General features: G+C 39.3%; 3 protein-coding genes across 3 annotated transcripts; all 3 read left to right on the forward strand.

Annotated features, from left to right (window-relative positions):
• The first annotated feature begins 966 nt into the window (after window positions 1–966).
• On the forward strand, window positions 967–3,180 carry LOC131334660 (uncharacterized acetyltransferase At3g50280-like). Its single transcript, XM_058369792.1, has one exon. It carries the CDS (start codon window positions 1,213–1,215, stop codon window positions 2,557–2,559), a length of 1,347 nt encoding a protein of 448 aa, XP_058225775.1. The 5' UTR covers window positions 967–1,212; the 3' UTR covers window positions 2,560–3,180.
• Window positions 3,181–4,067: 887 nt separating this feature from the next.
• Window positions 4,068–5,923, forward strand: LOC131334657 (uncharacterized acetyltransferase At3g50280-like). The gene has a single exon (XM_058369789.1). It carries the CDS (start codon window positions 4,107–4,109, stop codon window positions 5,463–5,465), a length of 1,359 nt encoding a protein of 452 aa, XP_058225772.1. The 5' UTR covers window positions 4,068–4,106; the 3' UTR covers window positions 5,466–5,923.
• Window positions 5,924–16,843: 10,920 nt separating this feature from the next.
• LOC131334659 (uncharacterized acetyltransferase At3g50280-like) lies at window positions 16,844–18,655 on the forward strand. Its single transcript, XM_058369791.1, has one exon. It carries the CDS (start codon window positions 17,035–17,037, stop codon window positions 18,379–18,381), a length of 1,347 nt encoding a protein of 448 aa, XP_058225774.1. The 5' UTR covers window positions 16,844–17,034; the 3' UTR covers window positions 18,382–18,655.
• Window positions 18,656–19,091: the final 436 nt, after the last annotated feature.

A 19,091-nucleotide genomic window follows, 5' to 3' on the forward strand; every position in this document is an offset into this window, starting at 1 on the left:
TTTTTAGCAGAATAAGTGAAATAAGTTGACTTGTTTTTCTAAAAAGTGGTTATTTCCCAAAATACTTTGGTAAAAATAAATAAAATTACTTTTTCGATTCCTTTCGTCGAGACGAATCAATAATTCACAAAAATGTGACGCAAAACTAACAAATGCGAAAAAAAATTAAATAAGGAGAAAACCAACTTAAAATTTTTTAAGTTTAGGAGTGAGTCCATCACTTTTTTTTGAACAACAAAGAAGATTTTTATTAAAAGAGAGAGAGAAGAGTACAAGAGGGAAAACCAAGAACAAACCAAACAAAAATAGCATCACAAGCACAAATGACACATTCCAACGAGGTTGGCACCTATCCCAGCTCCAATCAGCTGCTCGAGAGTCCAAACAATGCTTAAAATTTTAAATGCGTTTGAGGTCTATGTAGGCAGTGGCAAAACAATGTACAATACGAACTCACTGGAGGAGGTTTCACGGGGACACCCCCGTAGTTACACTCGGAGAGAAAAAGAAGGCTAGCAACTAAAACGAAAAATAAATGTAATGGTCATGGCACCAAGAAATGAAGTTGTGGCATTAACCCTACCCTTGACATTTCCATAACATATATATATTTAAGAAAGGGGCCTATACGCGTATAAATGTAGGTTAACTACTGATTTTACTAAGCTGATTAAAAAAATAGTGATTTTATTGAAAGCGGTACAAGAAATATAATTTTTATATCACATTATGGGTAAATTTGATTCACCAAATCAGATAAACTAATAATTGCATAATTTTGACACATGGTACCGCTTAATTGGTCACATAACTTGACGAGATTTAATCGGCAAATACCGTTTCTCATCTATTAAGCCTTACAACACGTGACGATTTCTGATAGACTTGAAATATCTAAATCTCAAATATGTTAAAATTTTACTAGTAACAAATAGATATCAATTCTCAATATGGAATACATATTTATAAATTTGTCAAATCGACCATTCGTCAACTACCCACTCATCCTCCCTTTCCCCGAAATTGCTTGGGAAAATCCTATTAGCGGAATTTCTGGGTCAAGCGAATCTCTTTCCTTGGTAGCTCAGAACTTTTAACTCCACAGGCTTGGCTTAAAACTCAATACAACATAGCTAATCTTCAATTAAACCAAGGTGAAGGTTTAGCTTCATCAAGCACTGAAAAGAAAATTCTCCACAATATCCCATTAAAATGAGCCCTCCAATTGTTCAAACCATCTCAGAGTGCTTCATCAAACCCCAATATCCAGTAGAAGAGGTAAAGCTTCCAATCCACTTGGCCTCATGGGACACATTCATGCTCTCAGCGAATCACATCCAAAAGGGTCTTCTGTTCATTAAGCCTCAAACAACAACTGATCAAGAAAATCCAGTAAAATCCCTCCTAAATAGGCTCAAGGATTCCCTCTCTCTCACCCTTGTTCATTTCTGTCCCCTCACCGGTCGACTCGCGACCCTAAAACAAGAAAACCCGCCTTCTTACTCTGTGTGTATCGATTGCAACAATAGTCCTGGAGCAAAATTTATCTATGCAACTACGGATTTAACTGTCGCTGATATTCTTTCGCCTGTTGATGTTCCTGTAGTCGTCCAATCCTTCTTCGATCACGACAGAGCGATTAATCACGACGGGCATTCGATGTCGCTGCTGTCGATTCAAGTCACAGAGTTAATCGATGGGATTTTTATCGGTTGCTCGGCCAACCACGCGGTTATTGACGGAACATCTTATTGGCATTTCTTCGAGATTTTGTCGTTCAGTGCAGAGGATAATAATCCTGGAATTTCTCGACCCCCATTTCTTAAACGCTGGTTCCCCAACGGGCACGGTCCTATCCACAACCTGCCTTTCTCTCACCGTGAGCAGTTTATTGGGAGATTTGAAACGCCCCCGCTGAGAGAGAGAATTTTCCATTTCTCGTCGGGATCCATAGCCAAACTGAAAGCAAAGGCTAATTCTGAAAGAAAATCAACCAAGATTTCCTCGTTCCAATCTGTATCCGCGCTTGTCTGGAGGTGCGTGGTCCGGGCCCGCCGTCTTGCACACGATCCAGAAACCACTTGCACCATGACTGCAAGTAGCCGAAGCAGAATGGACCCGCCATTGCCGAATGAGTACTTCGGGAATTTGGTGAGCAGATTGACGGGAAAAGCCTCCGTTGGCGAACTGCTTGATCACGGATTGGGGTGGGCGGCGTGGCGATTGCACGAGGCGGTGGAGGCCCACACCGGTAAGGCGGTGCAACAGTGGGTGGAGAAGTGGATGGAGGATCCAGCTTTATACACGTGTGGGCATAACCCGTATGGGTTACTATTGGCGGGCTCCCCGCGGTTTAGGATGTACGAGAATGAGTTTGGAATGGGAAAAGCCGTAGCGATTCGGAGCGGGTACGGGAATATGTTCGACGGGAAAGTGATGTTTTACCCTGGGTATGAAGGCGGGGAAAGCATGGATTTGGAGGTTAACCTCCCGCCAGAAACAATGGCGGCGCTTGAATCTGATGGTGAGTTTATGGATGGCCTATATGGATATTGCTGAAGGAAAATTATCAACATTTGTTCATCGTTATTGTAAAGGAGGACAAATTTACTAGCAATAGTCCAATTATCCTGGTTTGTACTACTTGAAGAAGACAATCCGGTGGTCAAGAGACCGCCAAGAAAGATGAACGCCGACACCATCACAACCGATCGTCACCGTCGCCACAACATCCTGCACCATCCCCAATCGTAACTGCCCCCTATTCATGGTTGTGTATTCAAGGCCACGAAATCAATTTCTCGCAGCAAATCAAGGGTCACCTGAGGTGTATATATTGGGCATCTCATTCTTCATCTCATCATAAGTTCTACGAAATATACACTGTCCAGTCCGATATTATTCTTTTGTGAGAGAGAGGCAGATGTTCATTAAGTTTGCCCCAAGACGGCTTTCTAGTAGTTTTCCGCTAGCCGTAGTCTAGCTATTCTATCCTCGGAGACAGACACCGGTCAACTTTTCACTCTCAACGATACGGCGGTAAATCTATTTTAAGGAGACTAATTCAGGGGTCGATTCAGTTTATGTATTTCAGTCCATTTGGTATTCTGTCTATGTAACTTGTAATCTGTAATTCGAATTTATTGTTAATGAAATGTGTACTCTGGAATTCATCGATCATATTGTATTTTTTCCAACAATAGTTGGTGACTATGAAAAAGAGCCAAGAATAGTAAAAGTTGACGTAGAGCACATCTTAACCCTTGGTTGAAAGCTTAATCGCATAGTTTATAAAATTATAATTTCGATACACTTTTGAAGGTTGTTTAACACATTAGAAAATTGTGTTTTTTGTCCTTTCCTGCCATGTTGACAGCCCAATTGATCAAGGAGTAAAAGCATAGACTAAGTCAGCATTGGAGGGATAGATGAAATAAGGAAACACACGCGAAACAGGACCACAATCTGATCAAGAAGTAAAAGCGTTGCCATTGTGAGATTCGTTCAAATATAGTAAAAGATGTGCTTACGAACCAAAGTATCGACTTATTTATAAATTAATTAAGCATTAGCCATTAGGTAGCAGTAGTTGATGAATGGTGACTAAGAAAAGGAGCCAGATCAGATACAGAAAATTGTTCCTTAATTCTTATTAAGGTGCAACACTCTTTTCAATTACTATAAAGTCCAGATATGTGCTGGGAATATTGTCAGAGTTGAAAACGTTTTCAAAATTAAGAACATTCTCAGAACTAGGACCTTCTAAGAACGAATTACCACAAAGTCTAGGTATGTACTCAGAATGTTCTCAACTAGTATAAAATATCCACAGCTGTCAGTATTACCAAGACAATTTTTTATCGTAAAAAAAGGAGCCCACAATTTTTCTTTATCGTAGCAGTAGTTGATGAATGGTGACTAAGAAAAGGAGCCCACATTTTTTTTTTTTTTTTATCGTAACCTACCAGGACAATTTGTTCACATGAATTATTGTTGGGTACCTTCAAATTTTCGATCTCCTACATAACTACATAAGCTAGCTTCCATATTAAAACACAACTGATTTTCAACTAAGAGCTTCATAAAACCACAATATCCCGCTAACCATGAACCCTCCAATTGTTCAAACCATCTCGGAGTGCTTCATCAAACCACAATATCCAGCAGAAGAGGTGAAGCCTCCAATCCACTTGGCCTCATGGGACATAGCCATGCTCTCTGTGCATTACATCCAAAAGGGTCTCCTGTTCATTAAGCCCCAAACAACAACAAATCATCAAGAAAACCCAGTCGAATCTCTCCTAAACAGGCTCAAGGACTCCCTCTCCCGCACCCTCGTTCATTTCTACCCCCTCTCCGGTCGACTCGCAACCCTGAAACAAGAAAATCCGCCTTCTTACTCTATTTACATTGATTGTAACAATAGTCCCGGAGCAAAATTTATCTACGCAACTGCTGACTTAACTGTTTCTGACATACTTTCGCCCGTTGATGTTCCCATGGTTGTTCAGTCCTTCTTTGACCACGACAGGGCGGTTAATCACGATGGACATTCGATGTCGCTGCTGTCAATTCAAGTCACGGAGTTAACCGATGGGGTTTTCATCGGTTGCTCGATAAACCACATGGTGGTTGACGGAACATCTTACTGGCATTTCTTTGAAATGCTGTCCCACGCCTTCCGTGCACGAGAAGAGAATCCCGAGATTCCCCGGCCCCCAGTTCTTACCCGCTGGTTTCCCGAGGGGTATGGCCCTGTTCTCAACCTCCCTTTCTCTCACCACGATCAGTTCATAAGCAGATTCAAACCACCCCCGCTTAAAGAGAGAATCTTCCACCTGTCATCAGTATCCATAGCCAAACTCAAATCCAAGGCCAATTCCGAGTCCAAAACCAACGAGATTTCCTCGTTCCAGGCCGTATCCGCACTCGTTTGGAGGTGCGTTACGCGCGCCCGCCGCCTCCCGCACGACCAAGAAACAAGCTGCAGAATGGTTGCGAATAACCGAGCCCGGATGGACCCGCCGTTGCCGACCGAGTACTTCGGGAATTCAATTCAAATAGTTAGGGGAAAAGCCTCGGCAGGGGAACTGCTCGGGCACGGGTTCGGGTGGGCAGCGTGGCGGTTGCACGAGGCGGTGACGGGCCATTGCGACGCGGCAGTAAGGGAGTGGGTGGGTAATTGGGTTAAGGACCCATTTATATACCAGTTTGCGCAGTTTTTCGACCCGTTTAGTTTGATGATGGGGAGCTCGCCGCGGTTTGAGATGTACGGGAATGAGTTTGGGATGGGGAGAGCGGTGGCGGTTCGGAGTGGGTACGCAAATAAGTTCGACGGGAAAGTGACGTCGTATCCAGGGCATGAAGGCGGCGGAAGCATGGATTTGGAGGTTTGCCTCCCACCGGAAACAATGGCGGGGCTCGAATCTGATGGTGAGTTTATGGGTGTGGTCAGTTCTTATTAGTCACGTAATCTTTCAGTAGGACCTTTCGCTCGCGCTTGCAAGAATGGCTCTACGCTCGTCCTCGCAATCGTTAGTTTTAATACTCTTTCCTGTGAAATGCATAATATGCATTCATATGAGAATTTTCTGTTTTCTTTAACATTTTGTGCCCCTTCACCAACTTGTGTCGCCCAGCTTTCTTGCCTCATTCGGATCATCCGGTGAGAGGGGTGAAGTAACTTTTACTGGCACAGATGGTGGAATAGGATGATTAATTAGCAATAGGCATAATACAACGGACTCACATGTTCGGAGTGTGTCCAAACACAAATACAAGCACAAATGTGTTTAAAGTTATTCGATGAATATTGCTGAAGGACAAAATATCAACATTTGTTCATCTTTGTTGTAAAGGAGGACAAATTTACTCCCAATAGTCCAATTATCCTACTTTGTACTACTTGAATATTAATTTGCAAGCTCTCTCTCTCTCTCTCTCTCTCTCTCTCTCATGAAGAGTTCTCAGCAAGCATCAGCCCTAAGCCCCTAGCATCGCTGACCTGAGGAATGGTGACAATCTCAGCACACTCCCTCTCTCTGAGTTTCGTAGTTTGAGTTTGTTTTCCTGCCCACACTGTGAGGTTCTGGTACTTTGAGTTCAATTATTAAATTAGTTAGATTAAAGTCTTGAAAAAAAAAACACTTTATTGTCTAGATCTTGGCAACCAAGCTAATCCAAGATAGGTGAATAGCAGAACAGATAAGAAAAACAGACTGAGATAGCAGTGAATGGAGAGATGACCAAGCAAACACACATGAAATCACTATCCGAAGAAGTAAGCATTTGAAATTAACATTCGTTCAAGGAAGATATTCCCATGCTGAACCTAGCTAAATCTTTGCCATTTTGTGATTCGTACAAAATTTCAAATCTCTTATCTTATGGGTATAAAAGATTTGTTTACGAAACAAATTGACGACTTGACTATCGGAAGGTCTCTTGATGTAATCGAAAGGCCTCCCGTTGATTCATTGTAACTGGACGAGGCTGGCAAACGAAAGACCTCTTGTTGATTCATTGAGCAGGTTAATACTCTCATCCCATGAAAAGTGGTTATGGCCGAATTAATTCACTCCACCTATTTAATTCCAGAGTTTTTCCCCTATTCTTTTTTTCGGTCCCGCTAATAAGGGTCCGTGGGGCAATAGTTTAGTCATAATAAATATAGTATATTATAGTATTTAGGGGCCATTTCACTTTTGTAGAAAAAAGAACTTTTTAAAAAGAATGCAATTTCAAGTTCAAAAATCATGTATTTACGCAAATAATTTTCCTACCAATATGAATCTTATTTGATAGATCTCATTAAGATATTTTAAACGGTGCAAAAAAAATTGAAAAAATATTTTTCATTTTCATTATATTTGAGTTTGAAATTACATTCGTTTGAAAAAAAATACTTTTTGAAAAAGTGGAACACCACCTTACTATACTCTACATTAACTGTTTTGTAATCAACAATAACCATTTGTTTAGGATAAATAAACAACATTAAATGCATCATTGATTGGAGTTCTTTTACTTTCCAATAGTACCCCAATACGCAAGTAAAATTTATTTCTTTTTATTCTTTTTAAAAGAAGATAAACTACATAAAACTAGAAAAGAAGAATAAAAATGTAATCAAACAATGGGATGACAACTACCACGTATCATCCTCGTCAACCTCACTGACAAAAAATGAGGTCAATGGAAAAACTTTATTAAAAACTAGTAATTCATTTTACAAACAGTTGCCCCCTTATATTACCCAAAAGTCATTCATCCTGAAAAATTATATAAACTTATTGTATTAAAAACTAGTAACGTTAAAGTTTATGCTTACATAAACTAGTAACGTTAAACTTTAACCATTTGCTAGACCAATGCCGGCAAAGCCTCGCCGGCGGGTGCGCAGCACGCTGTGCAGCACGAAGCTGCACAGCAGCTTCCCCCAGTCCTTCAATTAATTCATGTAGTTGGAGAACTCCTCATTTGCCAATGTAATTAATTACCGGCATAAGTTAAGATGGTGTTGTCCAACTTTTTAATATGCTCTAACTTATGCGCCAGGACAGGGTCATCAACTAGCGTTTGCCTTCTTTTATTCCTCCAAAAGTTTAGGATTTCCATTAATAACAACCTATATTCGATTCAGAAGTTTTTCTCCTATTCTTTTTTTTTTTTTTCCAAAAAGTTTAGGATTTTCATTGATGTGGGATGTAAAAATCCATCGGTAGGGGCGCGTTCCGCCTTAGATGGAAACACCCGCGCGAGCAGTGATGGACGAAGCGGAAGCGAGAATGTCAGCTTGAGTAATGTAAACATTGGTGAGAATCCAATACCCCGAAAACCTAAGGGTTCCTCCGCAAGGTTCGTCCACGGAAGGTGAGTCAGGGCCTAAGATCAAGCCAAAAGGAGTAGTCGATGGGCAACAGGTGAATATTCCTGTACTACCCTCTGTTGGTCCCGAGGGACGGAGGAGGCTAGGTTACGAAGAGCTTAAAATATAGGGCTTATTCTTTCCGAGAGAGAAAATAGCCGAATAGGCAAGTAGGCAATCCAAAGATCTACTCCTCCAAACCTCATACATGCATACACTACAAGAAAATCGAGATCTGCCAACGGTTTTGTTAGCGACGGTTCAAAAAACCGTTAGTAAAAATTGGGTGTAGTAACGGTTTCTAAAGCATTACTAGAACTGGGCATACAGTAACGGTTTTCAATGAACCGTTAGTATAGCCCCACACTGTTGCCACGGTTTTCTATGGGCCGTTAGTATAACCTGTTCCTTTTTCCCCCAGCCCCAATTATTTGGGCGCGAAATATCCCGCGGTATCTCCTGATTTTCCCCCAAATTAGCCCGCTCCTGATTTTCCCCCAAATTAGCCCCAAGTCTTTCCATCTATTCACTCTTTCTCACCAGCTTTAGCCACACCAAACACCGATTCAGAGAAGACGATCTAAGACAAACAGGTGGGTTACTCCCTCCTTCCTCTCGCTGTAATCTCTCTCTCTCTCTCCCCTCTAAACATTGTAAACATCGTTCTCTTGTTCCAGATTTTCCTTCTCTCGTTCTCTCACTAAACATCCATCTGTTTCTCCTCCACGCCACACCGCACCTGGAGAAGACGAAGACGACAGGTCTCTCTCTCTCTCTCTCTCTCTCTCTCTCTCTCTCTCTCTCTCTCTCTGTGTTCCAGATTTTTCATTATTTGATCAATCGGTTCTTTCCCTTCGTATCTCTCTGAAATTTGAACCCTAAATCTTTCAGAGAAACTATTGGGTAATTTTTACTCTCCGACCTAGAGCAAGTTCAAAAGATGCCATGTGGGCTACAAAAATTCATTGTCTTGGTTTCTTTTGTCGATTTTAATCCACAAATCCTTCTCCCTATTTCTATGGTGAGTTGAGTTGTGTTTGCTCAACTTTAGATACAAACGCTATTTTGCTGATAAGATGACAACATACTGAAATACTGGTTGTATTTTACTAGCAACAAAATTGGTTGTATTCACTCTTTTAGCACATGTAACGCTATCATTATGCTCATTTTAGTGTCCCTTAATTTTAATGTCTTGCGTTTTGGAAAGAGCAACCCAAAATGTGTTTCTAGTAGGAATCAGAGGGTTATGTAGAAGGGTTAGAGAAACTATCTGCTAATGGAGAAGGATTAAGGGCTCATATGATATTAGACTACTGGCTCGGGATTGGAACATCAGCCCTAGGATTTTTGCCATGTAGCTGTTTTTTTCTTCTTATTTTAGTATCCATATATAGTAGTTTTGGAGACTTTCTGCTTAGTTGGATGTGTATTTTGTATGTTCTGATTATGGTATTGGAATTAGAAGTTACGAATGTTCTTATTCGGAGCTTTTGATTTTGTATGTTCTAAATGTAACAGTGATGTGATAAAATATTGAATGCCTTAGAACTACACTTTTGAAGTATATTAGAGGAACTAGTTATCTTGTCTCTTTTCTTACACTCGGAGTAGTAGTCTGCAAGCATAAAAAAAGCATAACGTCAAATACGTAGTGGATTAGAAGTATTCTTGTAGTGAAAAATTAAGTTGTAACGGACTCTCTGCTAACTTGTATATGATTATATTGATTTGACTATAATGACCCAAGAGATCGATAAAGTCCCTCTTTCTTATTCTTGAGTGTGAATAATGATCTTAGTATATAAGTAGAGATAATGTGCCTTTCTTTTTGGTCTTTGCTTAAACAACTTTCACTGCCAATTTGCAGATAGATCTCAACAAAAGAGTTGGACTCGTGAAGATGCTACGAGGCAAAATTCTAAAGTGTCCCCATTGTTTGGGGGACGCAGTACAATAGATTTTGGCAATGATTGTCCCATTTAAAAGTATTATACGTCATTGTTGTGAAAATATTACACGCCGTCATGTGGTATTTATAGGTTATGCCTAGTGTGGGTTTTTTTTTTTTTGGGGTAAGGTAAAATTTTATTAGAAATCCACATTACACAAATTAGGGGCATACCCCACTCCAACAAAACTAAGGGGCATTCCCCAAAAAAAGTAACACGGCACAAGGCCAACCACTTACCTCATCAGAGCTAGAAAGAGGAAAAACAAACAAGTATTAAGAGTTTACAAAGACCCTGCTTGAAAAGTTCCAATTCAGGCTGAGCAACCTATTCACATCAGACTTCCTAATGTTCCTCAAAGAGCTCATATTGTCATGAATATTAGAGGCAACTGCACCAATAATCTGATTTAGAGTAGAACTCATGGCTTGGAAAATGTGCCGATTCCTCTCCCTCCACTAGTGATATACAACTGAAGCACAAGACAACTTTACCAATAGGCTTTGCAAGTTAGCACCACCCCTATGAACATTGATCCACTGAATCTCATTAAGCAAAAGGAAGCAAGGCCTGTGGATGCCATTTTTCACCAAAAAGTGCTGCCACACAGAAAAAGAAAAAGGGCAACCGAGCAAGTGCTCATGGGACTCATCAGAATTTTTACAAAGCACACAAGTAGCACGGTCAAGTCAATAACTCCCCAGCTATGCAATCCATCCCTAGTGGCCAACCTCCCCAAGATACACAACCATTGGACTATAGCCCATCGAGGAATATGATATTTAAACCAACCATTGTTGTTATGCATTTTTTTTTATAATCTGTGGTGATGTTATACCACTTTGTAGTCAAAGTTAACAGGTTAATTATATGTTAAGGCAGTTGCACTACAGCTGCTCCCAGAGTTTATAGGGGATACCTCAATGGATTCTTTATCCATGTGACCGTTCTTCGTTTGTACCAAAAGAAGAGTAGGATTGGTGTAAGATAGTAAACCTTTTTGTATATATATTAAACAAGTGTATTATGCTTGTTTTCTTAATGAGGTAAATCTATGGAGTATATTGCGGGTTGCATATTTTGATTAAAGTTGTTGTAAGTTTCGGCTCTGTTTCGTATTTGCTTTAATCCAAATAGAGTTTCATGAAGTTTTCTGTTATATTCTTACTTCCACTTGGTAAAAATTGACGGTCATGGTTTAGTTACTACAGTTTGCTTTGAAGTCCTAGTTGAGGACTTGGTCAATATGACTTGCATTGCTTGTTTTTCAAGTATTTTGAAAGTTGATCAGTTGATCCAATAAGGTCGTCTTTGGCTTCACATAAGCAGATTGCTCTTGCTCTCAGTAATTTTCTCTTGTTTGCCTTTCACTTCAATCTCTGTTAAACTGTGTTTGATGCGAGTAGAGTCTTGAGGTAGGTATTCAATAGCAAAAGTCTTTAATTTGTGGGTCATTACTCAGAAGCCATTTGATTCTAATAAAAGGACCAAGTTTCCTTGGACCAGAACTTGAAGAATGATTGCTTCATTTTTCGCTTTCCATTTATCGTTTGTTCTTGAATAAGGAAAGGTTATTGTGATGGGTACGTCGAGTTTGGACCTTTTGTTTCTCCTTCTTTCTTGTATGCTCGGAAGTTTTCGCCTAAACACTGTTCAGATTCAGACGGGTATCAACACAGCCAATTTCACTATTAAAAGCGCATATTGGAGTAGAAGGTTGGAAGCTAATTATTTTCCTTGTCTGAGGTGCTGGCTTTGGTTTTTTATTTTCTGCATAGTCTGCTGGTGTTGCTACTTTTATTTAATCTCGATATTGAATGCCTTTTGGAACTGTAATAAAAGCTGATTTAAATAGTATGCCTATGTTGTTTTTTAATTTTGACAGTCTTATTGGTCTTCATATTTTTAATTTCAAATGTTGTCTTTATCTATAGTTCATAGGTAGACAAAATGTCCAAAGGAAGAAAACTATGGCTCCAACCAAGTTTTATAGCAAATCAAGTCATACCCGATTATGAGAGAGTAAAGAGAAACAATGAGGTATTGAATTCTTACATCTCACATAACTCAACTCACACACACCAACATCAAAAAACAACACTCCCGAATGATGGGTGAGGAAGACTCCTAGGCCGATAGGAGAGAAACACGGGGGCAAAACAAACCAAACAAACAAACCAGAACAAACCCCAACAAAATCATACCCAACAATCAAAATGATCGGACGCCAAGAGACCACGCCGATCATGCCGCCTCTGAAAAGAATAAAGAGGACGATCGGTGGTCAAGAGACCGCCGAGGAAGAAGAATGCCGGCACCATCATTGATCGTCACTGTTGCCGCACCATCCGGCACCATCACCGCTCGTCATCGTCCCCTATTCATGGTTGTGTATTCAAGGCCACGAAATCAATTTCTAGCAGCAAATCAAAGGTCACCTGAGGTGTATATATTGGGCATCCTGTTCTTCATCTCATCATAAATTCTAGAACGAAATATAGTCCAGTCTGATATTATTATTTTGTGAGAGAGGCAGATGTTCGTTCAATTTGCCAAGGCGGTTTTCTAGTGGTGTTTCGATAGCCGTGGTCTAGTTGTTATATCCTGAGATACAAACACCGGTCAACCTCGAACACTCAACGATAAGGCGGTGAATCTGCTTTAAGAAGACTAATTCAGGGCTCGATTCAGTTTATGTATTTCAGTCCATTTGGTATTCTGTCTATTTAACTTGCAATCTGTAATTCGAGTTTATCGTCAACGAAAAGTGTACTCTGGAATTCGTTGATCATATTGTATTTTTTTCAAAAATAGTTGGTAACTAAGAAAAAGAGCCAAGGGCCCAAGACTGGTAAAAGTTGATGTAGAGCACATCTTAACCTATGGTTGAAAGCTTAATCACATAGTTTATAAAAGGGTCCAATTACTGGTACAGATTTTGTACATAGTTTTTTGTGGGGACCACTACGGGTCCCACACAAATGATCCAAGCTAATCATTAAATGTAAAATAGTTTTTCAAGGGCTCCTGCAAAAATTCAGCTCAATCCGCTACTTATAGGTATTGAATCCAATCATCTAATTTTTCATTTAGATTTCAGGATATGAAAAAGTTAGATGATTAGATCGAATATCTATAAGTATCGGATTGAGCTGAATTTTTGCGAGGGCCCTTGAAAAAATGTTTTACATTAATGAACGGCTCGAATCATTTGTATGGGACCCGTAGTGGGCCCCACAAAAAATCTATGTACAAAATCTGTACCAATTTTTCTATACCCATGGACTTTCTGTTTATAAAAACACAGTTTTCGATGCAATTTTGAAGGTTGGTTAACACATTAGAAATTTGTGTTTTTTTTCCTTTTCTGCCTTATTGACAGCCCAACTGATCAAGAAGTAAAGGCGTAGACTGCGACAGCATTTGAGGGATAGATGAAATAAGCAAACACACACGAAACAGGATCACAATCTGATCAAGAAGTAAAAGCATTAAATTGAAATTAACAAATGCGTAGAAAGTCTTCAATACACATTCCTTTAAGATGTGTACCATATGTACCTATTGTGTGATTCATATTGTGCCACCTCATAAAAAATTACTTGTACGACCGGTCATTCATAACATTTTATTCTGTATCGTAACTTTTATGCTAAAAATTCGTAACTTTTCATCAATATGATTTGTAACTTTTTAGCAATAGATTCATAATATTTTAGAAATCATAACATTTTGGTGTGTTTCAATGAGGATGCATATGATACACACCTAAATAAATGATGTGTATTGTGGCACTTCCCTAACATGCGTCCAAGAAAGATATCATAAAAGCCTATAAATAAATAAATAAAACATATCACAAAACGTTGCCATTGTGAGATTCGTTCAAATATAGTAAAAGATGTGCTTACGATCCAAAGTGTCGAATTATTTATAAATTAATTAAGCATTAGCCATTACGTAGCAGTAGCAAGCCTGTCAATAGACCGAATAAATTCGAATCCGATAAGATTCAAATTTTATTCGAATATGATAAAACTCGAATCCGAAAGTGGTAATCGGAATCCGAATTCGAAAAATCGGATTCGATCCGAAAACTTTTTTACTTCAAAAATTTTAGCAAAAAAATATTTTTTTCAAAAGAATATAATTATTTTACCAAAAAAATTTAAAAATTTAAAAAAAAATACAAGTTTAAAATAAAAATACAACTTCTTAAACATTTTTTTTTCAAATAAAAATTTAAAGTTTTTTTTTTAAAAATTCGGATCCAATTGATGACCGATTTAATCCAATCCGAATTCAATCCGATCCGTATTTGGATTACCAAATTCGGATTATCGCATCGACGTTATCGGATTTGGAATGAATCCGGTCCATTGACAAACCTAAGCAGTAGTTGATGAATGGTGACTAAGGAAAGGAGCCAAGACCAGGTACAGAAAATTGAACATTAATTCTCATTAAGGAGCAACACTCTTTTTAATTACTATTAAGTCTAGACGTGTGCTGAGAACGTTCTCAGAGCTAAAAATGTTTGAGAACGTTGTCAAAGCTAAGAACTTTCTCAGAACTGAGAACTTCTAGGAACGAATTATATAAAGACCCGTAAATTCATAAAACTTATTTAAATGTTTTATAAGAGATGAAGGAGGAAATTGATTCAAAATATCGAGAATTGGGGCTAATGTGATAAAGTATTAGGCTTGAGGGGTGAATGTGTGATGTGTGTAAAGTGTATATGCATATATGTGTGTAGAGTGAGAGGCAGGGAATTTATTTCCCTTCTCAACATCTCTCCTGTCCCCCCTCTCTCTCTCGGCTCCCATCTCTCACTCTCACTCTTACTCAAACTCCACCCAAATCACCTAAAACCTACACAAAACTACCTCCAATCTTTCATTCCTACGCGTATTGGAGCTCGTTTCTCATCGGATTAAGCTCGGTGGAGGCGTATCCCATTCGATTGCAAGCTTTGGAGCTCGGGCTTGGAAAATCATTTAAATTCGTTCTTCAATCTTGAGGTAGGGAGTTCTAACTTTCAATATATGTTTATGACTTGTTTCTTGTAGCTTGATTCTTGCCTTTGATTGTTGTTAATGTTGTTGTGGTTGTTGTTGCTGTTAAACTCATGAAAATCTGCTTGAAATGAACTGTTATCGATACCTTCACTATTGTTATCGATACCTTTGTGCTTCAAAACCCAGAAAATCACTTGTTATCGATACCATTCGTCATTGTTATCGATACCCTTGCATCTGGAATCAATTTTGACCAAATGGTATCGATACCTTTGTGCTAGGTATCGATACCTGATGCTTATCTCCAACTTTCACTGTTTTGCTTCATTTTTCACCATTTTGATTTTTAATCACTTACAACCTATCCAAACACTTCCCGAATGATCCCTTAACTCAATCACTCGTACCTAATGACTTCGTTGAATGTGTCCATGACCATAATGCTCATTTGAACTTGATTTCACGAAAATCATTTTATATAAAACTTTGGATTTGAATGGTACAAACATGACGATAGAGGGATTTTAATACTTTACGGATACAACGAGAACACTTCAAGACATCCCAATGGGTAAAGTGTCTGGCAGAGGACATCGGGGTCCTTTAATTGGCCCGGCATGAGCTATATGCTCATATTTGATACTTCAGGACATCTCGAATGGGTAAAGTGCCTGGTAAAGGACATTGGGGTCCTTTAATTGGCCCAGTAAGAGCTTCGGCTCATGACACATGTACGAGACACATCTTGACGTATAGTGTTTTCAAAGTTTGTTTAGTAAGACACATGATTGATTTTGAAAATGAAAGAATGGAGTCGGATTACTATTGTTACCCCTTCCATTGGTTTTTGGTGGTCATCTTTCATCCTGTGATTGTTTCTACATTTTATTTGCATATAATGTTAGATTAGAGCTTTCTATTGGACTAGTGTAGCTCAAACCTTACATTATATTTCAAGTACTAACCCTGGGCAGTAGTTGCATGCTTGGAGTGCTTGGGCGTAGACATGGTTTTGAAAGCTAACTTGAAGAAGTTATATATCAATCTTCGTGAATCACTTTTTGGAAGATGCATTTGTAACTTCTTTTGATATTACTTTGATATGAGGATATTGTAAACCCTAATTCTTGAATACTTGGCACTTTTGTCGATTTCAGGGCCGTTAAGCTGATGATGTACCTTTTGTAAACATTTGGACTTTAAAGTGTAATTTATGGAAATGGACTTGTTAAATCCTTTTTGGGTTATTGTACGGATAATTGTGAGGTTTTTATTAATGAAAATCTCTTATATATTTATGTTGAAAATCGAGAGCGTGACAAATTACCACCAAATCTAGGCATGTACTCAGAATGTTCTCAACTATGAAATATCCACAACTGTCAGTATTACACTGAAAACGTTCTCAAAGCTAAGAATATCTGAGAACTTTCTCAACGGTCAACGTTAGTTGTCAATGGTCAACGCCGATGATTTGTCAACAGTCAACAATAGTGGTTGAGGAGTATTTTTTTGGTACCTCCTTTGTCCCAATTTGTTTGTTCAATCTCGAAAATCTAATTTTTGTAGAGAATACAATGATTACACCTAAAAAGTTACTGTACAACTTTCCACATTTACCCTCAACTTTTTTGAAAAAATTACTTTATTTCACTAAAGAAAGGGCCAAAAAGGAAAATTTGATTCAATTAGAAGTCAAATGGACAAATATTTTGAAATATTTAAAAATAAAAAAATGAATAAACAAATTGGGACGGAGGAAGTATAAAAATTTGACTTACCTGCACGTACATTGCCCGACACATAGGTTGAGCCATTTCTTGATGCCCAAGGTAGATTCTTGTCAAATTTCGTCAAAGTTGGTCAAATTTCGTCAAAGTTGATCAAACGTGCCAAAGTCAATTTTTGTTATCTTAACCTACCAGGACAATTTGATCACATGAATTATTTTATAGAGAAATTGAACAACAAAGTAAAAACACGCAAATGGTGACATTTCCAATCTGTGCCAGGAAGTCAAGTAGAGCTTTTTTCCCTCCAATAATAATAACCCACTCATCCTCCCTTCCTCGAAATGGCTTATTGTTGGTACCTTCAAATTTTCTCCTACATAAGCTCCCATAAAGCTCCATTAAAACACAACTGAGTTTGATCAACTAAGAGTGCTTCAGAAAACCACAATATCCCACTAACCATGAACCCTCCAATTGTCCAAACCATCTCAGAGTGCTACATCAAACCACAATATCCAGCAGAAGAGGTGAAGCCTCCCTTCCACTTGGCCTCCTGGGACATAGCCATGCTCTCTGTGCATTACATCCAAAAGGGTCTTCTGTTCATTAAGCCCCAAATAACAAGTGATCAAGAAAACCCAATTAAATCCCTCCTAAATAGGCTCAAGGATTCCCTCTCTCTCACCCTGGTTCATTTCTACCCCCTGGCCGGTCAATTCGCAACCGTAAAACAAGAAAACCCGGCTTCTTACTATGTGTACATCGATTGCAACAGTGGTCCCGGAGCAAAATTTATCTATGCAACTGCGGATTTGACTATCGCCGACATTCTTTTGCCTGTAGATGTTCCTGTAGTTGTTCAATCCTTCTTTGATCACGACAGGACAGTTAATCACGACGGGCATTCGATGTCCCTGCTGTCAATTCAAGTCACGGAGTTAATCGATGGGATATTCATCGGTTGTTCAGCCAACCACGCGGTTGTTGATGGAACATCTTATTGGCATTTCTTCAACAGTTTGTCGCACACCTTCGGTGCAGAGGAAAAGAATCCTGGAATTCCTCGACCACCAATTCTTGAACGTTGGTTCCCTAACGGGCACGGTCCTATGCACAACCTCCCTTTCTCTCACCATGATCAGTTTATTAGAAGATTTGAAGCGCCACCGCTTAGAGAGAGAATATTCCACTTCTCGTCGGAATCCATAGCCAAACTCAAAGAAAAGGCCAATTCTGAAAGCAAATCTAGCAAGATTTCCTCGTTCCAATCTGTATCCGCGCTTGTCTGGAGGTGCGTGATCCGGGCCCGTCGTCTTCCACGCGACCCCGAAACCACTTGCACTATGGCCGCAAATAACCGAAGCCGAATTGACCCGCCATTGCCAAACGAGTACTTTGGGAATACGGTGCTCACATTGACAGGAAAAGCCACCGTTGGCGAGCTGCTTGATCAAGGGTTGGGGTGGGCGGCGTGGCGGTTGCACGAGGCGAGGGAGAGCCACTCTGATGCGGCGGTTCGAGAGTGGGTGGAAAAGTGGACGGAGAATCCTGTTATATACACGCGTGGGCATAACCCGTTCGCATTATTGTTGGGGAGCTCGCCGCGGTTTCAGATGTATGAGAATGAGTTTGGAATGGGGAAAGCGGTGGCGATTCGGAGTGGGTATGGGAATAAGTTTGACGGGAAAGTGATGTTTTACCCTGGGTATGAAGGCGGGGGAAGCATGGATTTGGAGGTTAACCTCCCGCCAGAAACAATGGCGGCGCTTGAATCGGACGAGGAGTTTATGGATGGCCTCAATGGTTAGTGCTGAAGGGCACACTATGAACATTTAGAAAAGTAGGATTAATGTAACCGATCACAATTAATTGAGACTCGATTTGATTTAGGTTTGGTTCATCTTTTTGTTTCACTTGAATTTTGGTTTGTAATCTCTTAAAAAAGTCAGAGCCAGTCACTCTCTTGTTCTCTTTCTCAATGTTCTGCAATTGTGGCGTGGGTTTGTGAATAGCCCTAGCTCGAAGACAATCACTGTGTTTGGTTTGCAATTTTGAAATAAATTTCTTTAATAGATTTGCGTATTTTTTTCGTATTTAATAAAAAAATTTAACATTTTAACAAACTCTTATACTTTTTGAATAGAGGAGCGCTATATTCATCCAAAAAGTATAAAACAAGTAAAAATCACTAATGACGAAAAAACATGAATGACGAAACAGTCAAAAGTTTTGAAGATATTATTTCTGAGAGGAGAACCAAACGAAGAGAATAATCCTAGACAATTATAGATCAATATCAAGAGGGAGTTTGGATTCAATGGAACCAAAATTCAATGTGAATGACAAATCAAAAACAAAATTTAATGTGAATGGTGCCCAAAGGTACGGTTCATATTTGAGGGGAGATTTGTTTGGACATGGATGAATGTTATAATTTTGGACTTTATCTTGAATATTTCAAAAAATATTTTGCAAGAGATGAAAGAGAGGGTTGAAGGAGAGCCTTTCATTTTGGTGC

This window comes from Rhododendron vialii, chromosome 7a (genome assembly GCF_030253575.1).
Source record: "Rhododendron vialii isolate Sample 1 chromosome 7a, ASM3025357v1".
NCBI lineage: Eukaryota > Viridiplantae > Streptophyta > Magnoliopsida > Ericales > Ericaceae > Rhododendron > Rhododendron vialii.

Bases quoted from the DNA above. Each gene is read 5' to 3' on its own strand.
- LOC131334660 (XM_058369792.1), top strand. From the start codon at position 1,213: ATGAGCCCTCCAATTGTTCAAACCATCTCAGAGTGCTTCATCAAACCC.
- LOC131334657 (XM_058369789.1), top strand. From the start codon at position 4,107: ATGAACCCTCCAATTGTTCAAACCATCTCGGAGTGCTTCATCAAACCA.
- LOC131334659 (XM_058369791.1), top strand. From the start codon at position 17,035: ATGAACCCTCCAATTGTCCAAACCATCTCAGAGTGCTACATCAAACCA.